This window comes from Nicotiana tabacum, chromosome 5 (assembly GCF_000715075.1).
Source record: "Nicotiana tabacum cultivar K326 chromosome 5, ASM71507v2, whole genome shotgun sequence".
Taxonomy (NCBI): domain Eukaryota; kingdom Viridiplantae; phylum Streptophyta; class Magnoliopsida; order Solanales; family Solanaceae; genus Nicotiana; species Nicotiana tabacum.
The window spans coordinates 91,490,142-91,503,026 of NC_134084.1; the positions used below are offsets into that span (position 1 = coordinate 91,490,142).

Here is a 12,885-nt window from a genome sequence, read left to right on the forward strand (position 1 = left end):
TTTGAACTAAGATATATTCCTATTGATCAGCTAAATTCAAGTCAAATTGTGTCTATCAGGCACGGTTAGCACAACCTCAAAAATAACTTAAGAGCATGGGGCCAAGCACCTCCAACGTGGCAAATTAAATAAATTAACATGCGACACCTGGAAAAGTAAAAAGAATTAGAAACAATTTCTCTTTTTTCTTCAGAATCTCATCCCCTCTCACCTTTCGTCTTCTCCTAAGCCCTTACATCCCCCCCCCCCCCCCCTTCCCCTTGCCCTTGCCATTCTTCTTCACGTCTTTACCAGTAATCACTTTTTTTCCTTTCAAAATTAGTAATCACTTTCACCATATTGAATTATGTAATGAAATTGTTCTGGAGATGACTCCAAATACAATGATAAGACATTGGGTTAATGGAAATTTTGTGGATAATTCTTCGACAGATTTTTTTCTTGTTTTCATAACTTTTCTCTCTTATCCTTTTCTTCTATTTTATTTTCCTATCTCGTTTTCATACAAAAAATTACTTTCCATGTTTTGACTATGATCAGTGAAAAAATGTACAAAAAGGGAAAATTGGTTCCTATCATTCATCAAGAAAGGATAGTTGAAGATTGAAGAATCTTTACTTTCAGTTGACGGCATGATCGTTGCCGGTACTAACAATGCCGATGGAGTTTTCATGGTTGGTGTTAGGTACTACTTTGAGGGTGGCTCAAAGACCCGGATTGCAGAAGGTGGATGGTGCCGGATGGTGGTAGAAGCTGGAGGAGATTGTGGTTGGGAAACTGAGTGAAAAGGAGAATTTTTTTCTGTGTGAAAAACCATAGCTTACGCGCTGAGAATCAAGTGTGGCACACCTACTAAGCCATGTCAGCAAAACATGCCTGATAGATACAATTTGATTTGAGTGTAGGTGTTCAATAGGAACAAAAATATATGTAGTACATATTTTTTTTTATTTTTTCCCAAAATAAATTTTATATTTTTATATTTAGAAATAATTAACTATAAAATTCTCATTTTTATCATATGATGATTTATAGTAACGAAAATATCTAAGAATTATTTTAGAGACTATACTCCCTCCGGTCCAAAATAAGTGATTTTTTGGCCTTTTTTTGGTCCAAAATAAATTATTTTTTCAGATTGCAAGAATGAATTAATTATTTTTTTCTTACATTGCCCTTGGAATAAATAGTGTTGGAGTATGTATTAAGAGTATTTATGTGAAGAGATACTAAATGTTAATATGGTCAATTTTATTAATAATTAATGTTAAAAGATAAATTTTTTAATATATATGAAAAAACTAAAAAATTGCTTATTTTTGGAACCGAGGGAGTAATTCTTTCTCCTTTACATAAAATTGTGGGGTTGAAAATGGGGTTGGGGGGGGGTGTTTGGTATCTTTGTAATTAGGGAGTGGTACAAAAGCACTTTTAGCACAGGTCAAGAAATAACAACCCCCAACTCAATCAGCATGCATACAGAGTCAGCTCAGTTCCCATTCTGATGATGGCCGCTTTGGCCGCCAAACAACACAAAAAAGTCACAAACTCAAAACAAACAACCCTCTGCTCACCTTCTATGACCCTTTCCCTCTTCTCTATTCTCCTTGGTTTCTGTGCTCACCTATTTATTTTCTCAACTTTTTCTCTTTTGCATTCGGTGAAAAGAAAGAAAAAAGGTTAAGACTTTCTTGTTATTTGTTCCTATTGCTGTGTAAAAAAAACCCATTTTGAAGAAGAGAAAAGGGTGTCTTAAAATCTTGATTTTTTATAAAAAAAATGGGAAGCAAATGGGCTAAAGTGAAGCTGGCTTTGGGTTTGAATCTTTGTACTTATATTCCAAGAACACTTGATAATGATGATGAAGAGGATAGTTCTTCCTCTGTTTCTGAGCCTGAGAAGAACTCCGGCGCCGCCCTTATCTCGCCGGCGACGGCTGACATTCAACGTGCTCCTCCGGTCACGGTGCCTCATGGGTCGAAGTTGTCCAAGAGCTTTAGTAGGTCTTCTAAGGTATATCTATCTTTGTCTTTAAAGCTTTTTGATAAGTTTTGGAATTCTAGTATTTGTTTGGTGAGTAATACATGAATTCTTAAAATGGAATATTTTTTGGGGTTTTAATCCGTATGCAGATGTGTTTGGTTGGTCAGAAAATTTTGAAAGTGATGTGTAATATTGGAAATTAATTTTTATGGAGATGAGTAAAGAATGATATCTATCAATCTAGTAGTACTAGTAATAGTTTTTATGCTTTTCTTTAAGATTTTTGGCATTCATTTTTTGTTTCTTTCCCCCTCTCAATTTGGTTGGAGTTACTTTTGCTTCTCTATTCTTCTATTTATGTCATGTAATATGTGGCAATCCCCTGTTTTCCTTTGGTGGATTTTGATTACCTGTCGTCTGCCTTTTTATGATTGGTGATGATTCATGGTACCCAAGTACTTAATCTTTCATATTGACTAAATTCTTACGTGAGTAACCAAATAACAGAAGATATGAAATGGTAATACTAGATAGTTTTAAAAGTCTACTATATTGTTATTTTTGTGTTTGTTATATTTGACTTCAAAAATGTTGATGCTTCCCCCTTTATAGTTAATTGAAAAATAAAAGCATAGTCATCATTGTATGTACAATTTGAACTCTTTTTCAGTCTTTTAGCATATTGATTTAGGTGTCTTCTGTTGCCAAATCACTCACATGATAAGTCTATTCAATTTTTTAATATTACTAACTTGAGATTTTTTTTCTTGTGTTTACTTCATAACTTTTCAAGTAGAGCAAAGTGAAGAGATCAACTATTTTGAGCTCTTGCATGTGATTTGTTCGTAAAAGCCCCTTTTGCAAGCACATGACTCGTTGTACCATCTCATAGATTTTCTTTTTAATAAATCGGAAAGAGAGGTGGTCGTTCAGCAGCTTCCTTATTAAATATCCAAAAAATGTATGCACATTTTTTTCCCATTTGCCCATGTTGGCAATCGGTTTCCATCCTTTATTTACACTTTATGATTTCTCGAAGTACAAAATGAACGCGTCCAAGATAAGGCCTGCATTTACTATATGTGTCCTTTTCAGGATCTTTGTTATTTTCTTCCTCTAATAGAGGCATTTTACATATCTTGGACAATTCGAAAGATGGCTTTTTCTGCAACTTTCTTTGTAGACTCTTCATCTTAAAGTTTACATACTTGTCCCAACCAAGAAAGGAAGCAGGAAAGTTGTGTTTCTCTTTAGCGTAGTTTGGGTCATTGACAGGGCCATAGATCTATTTTGTGGCTGCTGAATGTGGCATAAGGGAACAAATTTGATTAATAGGGATGCTAATCATATTCTTAGTAAGATCATGGATGGCCATCTTTTCATCTTGTTAATTTAGATGCCTTATGTTGTCATACCACTACTGTTGCTATGTCCTCAAGCTTCTTTAAAACTGAACATATAATCCATTTTTGATTGTGAAATGTACTTTTAACCCAACTACTGTGATGTACAAATGGCGACCCTTATTTCTCAAGGAGATTAATGAGTTTAAGCTCAAGTTGCAGGCTTTTTTCTAATTTCTTTTGTGTTGGTAATCTTATATAGAGCACTTTGGCTAAATCCTTTATATTCAAATGCGAGCCCTTTTAGGAGTAGTACTATTTGTCTGGTGAACCAGTAGTGTTCAGTATGGGCAGTGTATGGTTCTCTGCAGGCTTAATTTCTTTCTTATGACATTGAAAATGTTATTGGCATTTTTTGTCTTCTAGGACTGTAGTGTATTACTGTAATAGTTGCAGAACTAAAAATATTAGTTTATGCATATCTACTGCAGGCTTTGCCTCATATTGTCATGGTTCTTTGCGTTTTAGTATGTGATGCATTTTTTCTGATTGTACCTTTTCCCACAGTTTATGCTATCTCATGTCATTAAATTGTTTTTACTATTCTATTCTTATCTCACCAGTAAGTAGTTTCAACTTGCAGAGAACGTGCTCTATATGTTTGGCTTCAATGAAGCGAGGGGATGGTCATGCGATATTTACTGCTGAATGTACACATTCATTTCACTTCCAGTGTATTGTTTCAAATGTAAAACATGGAAACCAAATTTGCCCAGTTTGCAGGGCAAAATGGAAAGAAATCCCTGTTCATTTTCCCAGCCTGGATACTCCCCTTGGGAGGGCTAGAATCAATCCTGTAGACTGGCCCCAAAATAATGCGTTAACGACAGTAACACATCGTCCACCAGTAAGTCGTCCAACCCCCAATCGGCATATTTCACCATTATTTCAGGCTCCTGAACCTGCCCATCTTTAATGATGATGAACCTGTGGGTCAACAAGTTGATTCTACTGACAAAAGTGCTTCGCATGAGAGTTCAATAGACATCTGTGACAACAGAGCTGTAAAGATTGAAACTTTTCCAGAGGTTCCCGCTGTCCCAAGGTCTATACCTACAAATAATTTCTGTATTAGTTCATCTCAAAGCTCCTGGTTCAGTTTCGGTTCAAGATCCCTGCAGAAACCAGGCTAGTTTGCCCAAAGTATCCCATACGCCTCGTGCCCCTGTTGACCTTGTGACAGTTATTGATGTCAGTGGAAGTATGGCTGGCACCAAACTTACACTACTAAAACGGGCTATGGGTTTTGTGATACAGAATCTTGGTCCCAGTGATAGATTGGCAGTAATCGCCTTCTCTTCTACAGCTCGTCGCCTCTTCCCGCTTCGTCGGATGTCTGAAACAGGACGGCAGCAAGCACTACAAGCTGTAAACTCCTTAGTTGCTAATGGAGGAACCAATATTGCTGAAGGCTTGAGAAAGGGTGCCAAAATAATGGAAGACCGCAGGGAAAAGAACCCAGTTGCTAGTATAATTCTGTTGTCTGATGGTCAGGACACATATACAGTCAATAATCATGGTAGTAGTAACCAGCAGCAACCCAATTACAAGTTGCTTCTTCCCTTGTCTATTCACAGCGGAGACAGTTCAGGGTTTAGAATTCCAGTGCATGCTTTTGGGTTTGGTGTGGATCATGATGCTTCATCAATGCATTCGATATCAGAGATTTCAGGACGGACCTTTTCTTTTGTTGAGACAGAAGATATAATACAGGATGCATTTGCTCAATGCATTGGTGGGCTCCTCAGTGTCGTAGTCAAGGATCTGCATGTAAGCATCGAGTGTCTTCAAATAGGAGTCCAGCTTGGCTCTGTGAAAGCTGGAAGCTATCCAAACCGTTTAATGTCTGATAGACGGATGGGATCAATTGATGTTGGAGATCTATATGCCGATGAAGAAAGGGACTTTCTGGTTTCAATCAATATCCCCGCCGAATCATTGAGCCCAGAAAATTCACTTTTGAAGGTTAAGTGTGTCTATGTGGATCCTTTGACGAAACAAACAGTTACCCTCAGAAGTGAAGAACTTAAAATAAAGAGACCTGAAAAGGTTGTACAAGAGCGTGTTTCAATCGAAGTAGACAGGCAGCAGAACAGACTCCGAGCAGCTGAAGCAATGGCTCAGGCGCGAGCAGCTGCTGAGAAAGGAGACCTGGTTGGTGCAAGTTCCATCCTAGAAAACTGCCGAAAGTTGTTGGCTGAGTCAGTGTCGGCTAAATCTCAAGACCGGCTCTGTATTGCACTTGATGCTGAGCTCAAGGAGATGCAGGAGAGAATGGCAAGCAGACATGTTTATGAAGCATCAGGAAGGGCATATATATTGTCCGGACTAAGCTCACACTCATGGCAGAGAGCAACAGCACGAGGTGACTCTACAGATGGATCAAGTCTCGTCCAAGCCTATCAAACCCCATCAATGGTAGAGATGGTAACTCGCTTTCAGGCTACATTACTTGGTAGCCCATCTGCTCAGAGATTTGTTCGACCGGTATGGTCATTAGCATCCCAGCCGAAACCTAGGTAACAGTAGTACATAACCAGGGAGGGTTTCTAATCATAAGAGGTTACAAATGTACTTCATTTGTCTTTTAGTATAATTAGTTTTGGAATGGAACTAGAGAAATTTTTTTGTATGTCAATATACTCCTGTCTATTCTTGTAAAGGAATAAACTTTGATCTAGGGGAAAATGGTAAGGGTAAAATGTAAATTATAGAAAAGTGGGGGGATGCACTAGTTAGGTTATTGCTTTTTTGTTGCTTTTCTTTAGAATTTTGTAGTTGTGGGTGATGTACATAAGGAAAGATTTGTCTCAAGGAAAAATGGGTATAAGTAATTTTGTGGGATATACCTTGTGAAATTTCATCTATATATAGGTGATCCTATACAAAAATTAGCCTGTTTTGCATGGCTTCTTGAATTGTTCCTTTTGTTTTTCTCTCTGTATGTAAATCAGTAGCTTTCAGGTGTCCGGAAAGATTCCTCTTATTGAGATGTGTACCAGCGGTTGTTGCCAAATGTTAAAATTAGAACCCCACGTGGATGGACAGATGTGTACCAGCGGTTGTTGCCAAATGTTAAAATTAGAACCCCACGTGGATGGACTGAATATCATTGAAATGATAGAAGTACCCTCAGATAAATTTTTAATTTCAGGAAGCACACATATTGACCTTGAGGCGCCTGTAGTCCCTCTTATAAATAAGTAGTAATTTCATATGCTTTTATACGTTATACCCTTAGCTGTTAGTATTGTACAGTTAGTTAGTGTTAGTTAAAGGCCATCTTAGCTGTCAGTTAGAGTTGCTTACCTGTCAGTTAGAGTTAGTTATTTTTGTCTTATACTCGTGTGTATATATGTACTGATACACAGCAATACAAAGATGAGAAGTTCATTTCTTTTATCTCTGAAATCAATCCTCTTCTCCTCTCTCAATCGAAACTTCTAGAGCTCTCCAATGGAGCTTAGCCAAGCTACAATTCATCCGCTTTTGGCGTAAATTGACATGGTATCAGAGCATGGAGACCTTCGATCCACTCGTACCGGTCGTCCCTCAGTCCAAAGGACTTCTCGATTCTGTTCAAAATCCTTTCAATACATACTGTGTAAGTGCCTAATTTCGCCCTCGATCTAGGTTTCTTTTGATTTTCGACTAGGTATTTCTTCAAAATAGACATGGTTGTTACCGATCAAAGCGATAGAACTGGTATTACTCCAAATGTAGAAGATGTTCCTAATTATGTAATTGATCCTAGTGATTCACTCTATTTACATCCTTCAGACAATCTTGGAGCTATGTTAGTCAGTATAGCCTTTAGTGGAATTGGATATAGGTCATGGCAACGCTTTGTTTTGCGTGGTTTATCTGTCAAAAATAAGACTGGATTTATCAGTGGAGAGTGCAAACGACCTGACCCTCAGTCACCCAAATTTCAGCAAATGGGAACGTTGTGATGATATGGTGACCTATTGGATTCTTAATTCACTATCAAAGGAGATAGCAGATAGTGTAGAATATGCTAATGATGCAGTTGAACTGTGGAGAGAACTAGAAGATCGATATGAACAGACCAATGATGCGAGATTGTACCAAATTCCGAAGGAGATCAATGATCTACCCCAAGGTACTTTGGATATCACTAACTATTATACTCAACTGAAGAAGCTTTGGGAAGAACTGAGCACCTTCAGTGCAAAGACACAGTGCAGCTGTCAATGCATTTGTGGTGCCAAGGAGAATATGCACAAGGCGGAACATGACAAGAGATTGATTCAATTTCTTTTGGGATTTAATGAGGTCTATACAGCAGTAAGGGGTAGCATTCTCATGATGAATCCACTGCCTTCAATGGCACAAGCCTTGTCACTGCTCATTCAAGATGAAAAGCAATGAGAGATGAAACCTACAAATCATTTGGCTGCAGAATCTGTTTCCCTTCATGTCAACACTTCAGGATATGCCAACAATTTTGGAAACAATAACTTCAGAACCAATTATGCCCCCAATGCTAACATTCCAAACACTAACAGAACTAGACCATTATGTGATTACTGCAAACGGCTAGGTCATACTAAAGACAAATGCTTCAAGCTTCATGGTTATCCTCAGGTTCACAATCAAAACTTCAAGTATAACAAAAATAAAAGGGTAATAGCCAATGCACATGTAAGGTTGTATTGTGGTCCGGTCCCAATCCGGGACCTGCCCGGGACCGCGAGACCATGGGCTAAACGGGCTGGTCCAAACGGTCCGGTCCCAAGCGGTCCTAGGAGCCCACTGTGGGCCGGTCCTCCATGTTGAGACCGCGAGCCCGGGACCGGCTGGCAGGCCTGGGCTGGTTCAACCGGGCCCAACGACTATTTTTCAAAAAAAAAAATTAAAATTGGCCAATGGTTGGAAGTTTAAAAACTAGCCGTTGGCCTGCCAATTTAGCGGTTTGGCTTTTTAAAAAATAGTCATTTGGCCCCCAAACTTTTTATAATTACACTTTTTCCCTATTCTCAACTATAAATACCCCCTCATTCTTTTATTTTACTCACAAAATCATCAATCTCTCTCTAATTTTCTTCTATAACTCCTTACTTTATTACTGCAATTTGTGAAAAATTGTGAAGTTGGTGAATTGAAGTATTCAAGTCTTCAACGATATACAATTTTCAAGAAATTGTTCGTCAATTCGGTAAACTTGTTCCAACTCTTAAGTTTTAATATTATAGTTTTGTTTGTTTTAGTTTGTATAATTATAATTAATATGGACTTTTCTTTGAAAAAAATATTTGGTGGTAAGGTTAAGGGAAAATCTAAAATTGGTGAAACTAGTGGCCAATACCACTGCTCCCCCGACTCCCCGACGCAGACCTGTTACCCGTCCTCCTCCGCCTATTATTCTTGATAGTGATAACCCTTGTTTTCAATTTACCGATAGTCAATTTTGCCATGATATTGCACCAGGTTAACAATTGAATGATGATTATATGAATGCTCCTTATCCTAATCAAACTATCGATGAAAATGATGAGGAAAATGATGATTTAGATTAAACGCAACCGGATTTAGATGATACACCTACTAGTCATGTTGTTAACCCAACTGATAATAATCCAAATGATGCTCTGCCTAACCCTCCTGTAGTACCCCCTACTTTTAATAGACAACCTTCTAGACGGCCCAAAACATCTCTTGTTTGGCACTTTTTTACTCAACTAAGAGCTCAAAATAAGTCTAAATGTAAAACTTGTGGGTCTTTGATGGCTCATAAATATACTGGAGACCGTAGCAGTACGGGTACTTTGACTAGACACATAAAGACACACCCTAGAGATAAAGCTAGATATCTTTAAATGAAAGTTGTGCAAGAGGGGACAAGTGTTGGTACTGAGGTTAACCCTAGTACCAGGTCAAATCTAGTTCAACCTGAAATTAACATTGTTACCGGTGGAATTTTATATTACGATCCAAATAAAGATCGTAAAGAATTGGCAAAAATGGTTATTGTTATGTGCTTACCCTATAGTTTTCCTTCTAACCCTCACTTTGTGCATTATATTAGAAGAGTTTTTAATCCTACTTATAAAGGAAGGCCTCGCGCAACCGTAAAGAGCGATATTTATAAATATAAACATGAATATGAACAATATTTGCGCTATTTATTTACTCATATAAATTATCGCGTTGCTATTACTACTGATATTGGTAGAAGTGGTAATGACTATGATTATCTTACTGTTACCACTCATTGGATTGATGAGGAATGGAAAATGCAAAAGCGCATTATTGCTTATAGAATAATTAATTCACGTCACACAGGTAAGTTTATTGCTAACACAGTTGCAGATATTTGTAGATATTTTTGCATTAGAGATAAAATAATGTCAGTTTCAATGGATAATGCTTCTAGTAATACTAATGTTATAGGGTTGCTTACAACTACACTAAATCATGCATTTAGTAATATTTTCCATGTTAGATGTATTTGTCATATTTACCATTTAATCGCCAGTGATGGTATGAAAATATTAAATGTTGAAATTGAAAAGGTTAAAATGGCTCTTAATTGGCTTTTTTATTCAAACCGTAGAAGTAGACTTAGAGAATATTTTTAAAATGTGATGAATTTGGCCTTAGAGAAAGAAAGGTTCCTAAACCTTGTCCGACTAGATGGAATTACATGTATGAAAGTTTAGTTGTTGCATATGAATATAGAAACCCAATAAAAGCAATGTTTAATGCTCGTGTTGGTGGTGTTGATGATGATGATGATGAGCACCTTACAAATCAGGATTGGACTAATATTAAAATGTTTATAGACTTTTTAGAACAATTTCGATTGCTACAAATGAATTATCTGGGCAATATTATCCTACTATTTCTAACTGTTTAGTTTATATTGCAGCACTTGCGGATTTGTTTACTCAATTTTCAGAGGGTGGGGTAATTTATCAACTTGCTATTGATTCTATTAAAGATAAGTTTAAAAAATATTTTTTCCCTATCCCACTATTTTTGGTGTTGCTGCCATGTTAAATCCTACCATGAAATTAGGAGGTCCTTACTTTTAGTATATAAATATTTATAGGGCTTTATCACTTTCAGATGAGGAATATTCTACACTTGCAGATGCAAAAGCCTCAATTAAAATAAATGCTCAAACAATTTATAATGTTTATCAACTTGGCTTAGATCATGTTAGACCAAATGTTTCAACTCCTACTTCGTCTAGTTTGCAATCATCTAAAAGAACTATGAGTCTAAAAGCACTTAGTTCTTAGACGGAGTTCAGGGGTTCTCAAGGTGATAATATTGGTGATAGTTCACAACTAAATGAGCTTCAAGTTTATTTGTCGCAGGGACTTGAATCAGAGAATTCTGACTGCTCCTTTGATGTTTTGAAATGGTGGAAGGACAAAGAAAAACATTATCCGGTTCTTTCAAGGATGGCTCGAGATATTTTAAATATTCAAGTTTCAACAGTGGCATCGTAGAGCGCTTTCAGTCAAGTGAGACTTCAAATCAGTGATCATAGAGCGTCTATGAGGGAGAACTTGGAAAAATCAGTACTCTTCAGAGATTGAATCCGTTCGGAAAGAAGAAATTTTGGACTTGCTGAATCACAACCAGAGATGGACGAAGCTTATGATGAAATGATAGCAGAACTTGCGCAGGATGTTGCTTCGCCCAGAAGCGGTGATGAACAAGCTTCTTTTCCGCCACCACCAACGAAAATTCCTCCGGACCTTGAAGGATTTATGAAATTTGTTAGAGATAATACATAGAGTAATATGTAACTTGTATTTTGGCACATCTTCATTATTTTTTCTTCCTTTTAATGGTGGTATTAGCACCTTGTTGTGCTCATTCCATTGGGGGAAGGAAGACTAAGAAAGATATTGTCATTTTTTGTTAATGTCGTAATAATAAAAATTATAAGGCATTCCCTTGAATATTTCTTTGCAATTTATTTTATGTTTAAATTTGAATTAGAAGATTTAAGTCACAATTATATAATATATAATTTACAAGAAATTGCCTTAGATAAAAAAAATTCAAAAATATTATATAAGGCAATATACTATATATGGCAATTTCTTGTAAATTATCTAAATTATATATATATATATATATAGTTTACAAGAAATTGCCTTAGATAAAAAATTTTAAAAAAATAAATAGCCCGGAACATTTAGGCCCGTGGGCCCGGCCCATTTAGCCCAGGACCATGTGGGCTTAGGCCCGTAATGGGTCGGTTCTATCCTCCAGGACCGTTAAGCCTGGGACCGCTAGAGACCGAGCCACCAGAGCCCGAGACTGTTTGGCTCGGCCCGTTTAGCCCATTTAGGCCCGGGACCGGACCACAATACAACCTTATGCACATGTCACTTCGCCAGATGAAACATGTGCTAAAACATATGAGTTTAGACCCAAAGATGAAAGCCAGAATCTAAACTTGTCTGAGGAACAATATGGTCAATCTAAACTTGGATTGACACATGGATTCTAGATTCTGGGGCATCCCATCATATGACTTTCAATAGATCTTCTTTGCTAAACATTAGAATACTACCCTACCCTTTGTTGGTTACTCTCCCAAATGGTTACAAGGTTACTGTGACAGAAATTGGTAGCATGTTACTTGCTCCTCAAATCACCTTGCGTAGAGTCATGTTTGTCCCATGATTCAATTTTAATCTCATATCTATCTTGTCACGACCCAATTTTCTAACCCGGTCGTGATGACGCCTCTCGTGAAGACAAGGCCAGCCAACTAACCCAAATCGTATCTTTAACAATTATTAAATATAAATGAATAAATAAATACAGCTTAATGACAATAATAACCAGTGTTTAAAGCCCAACATAACCCGACCGGGGTGTCACAAGTCACGAGCATCTAAAGAAATCCTGAACACAACTACAGGGCCAATAATATACAAAATTAAATTCTGAAATTCTAAAGACAATGTCCGGTGCCGCAAACGCTGGCGGTAACCTTGCTCAGCTACAATAGTAATACCTTCAATGAGCTAATATCCCACTACCGGGTGATCAATACCTGCAGCTGCACGCGAGGTGCAGGGATTAAAGTGAGTACTCCGACCCAGTGAGTAATAAAAGTAACTGCAATCCGAAGATAAGAAAATCCAGTAAATACACAAAGTAAGCTAAAATCCAAATATACAGCAATATATGGAACTGAGCAGCTAAACAACAGTATAAATACAAATACATGAATGCAATGCAATGCATATGATGGTACATTCCAGTACCCATTGCGGCGTGCAGACCGAGCCATCCATATTTATTTATCGTCGACGGCGCTCACTGGGGGTGTGTACAGACTCCGGAGGGGCTACAGCCCAAGCGCAATATCTTGGTCAGTCATTGTTACCTGACCGGTCAGCCCATTGTTACCTGACCAATTTACATCATACAATGCCATTGTTACCACCGTTTCAAGTATATCATACAGTGCCATTGTTACCACTGTTTCAAGTATATCATA

The 12,885-nt window shown here is 37.5% G+C and overlaps 1 protein-coding gene and 1 pseudogene across 1 annotated transcript; both read left to right on the top strand.

Annotated features, from left to right (window-relative positions):
• Positions 1-1,646: 1,646 nt before the first annotated feature.
• Positions 1,647-6,255, top strand: LOC107764420 (E3 ubiquitin-protein ligase WAV3-like; annotated as a pseudogene).
• A 1,088-nt stretch (positions 6,256-7,343) lies between these two features.
• On the top strand, positions 7,344-7,778 carry LOC142180856 (uncharacterized). Its single transcript, XM_075252953.1, has one exon. The coding sequence runs from the start codon at positions 7,344-7,346 to the stop codon at positions 7,776-7,778; it is 435 nt and encodes a 144-aa protein (XP_075109054.1).
• Positions 7,779-12,885: the final 5,107 nt, after the last annotated feature.

Coding starts and splice junctions, on each gene's coding strand:
- LOC142180856 (XM_075252953.1), top strand. CDS start 7,344: ATGGTGACCTATTGGATTCTTAATTCACTATCAAAGGAGATAGCAGAT.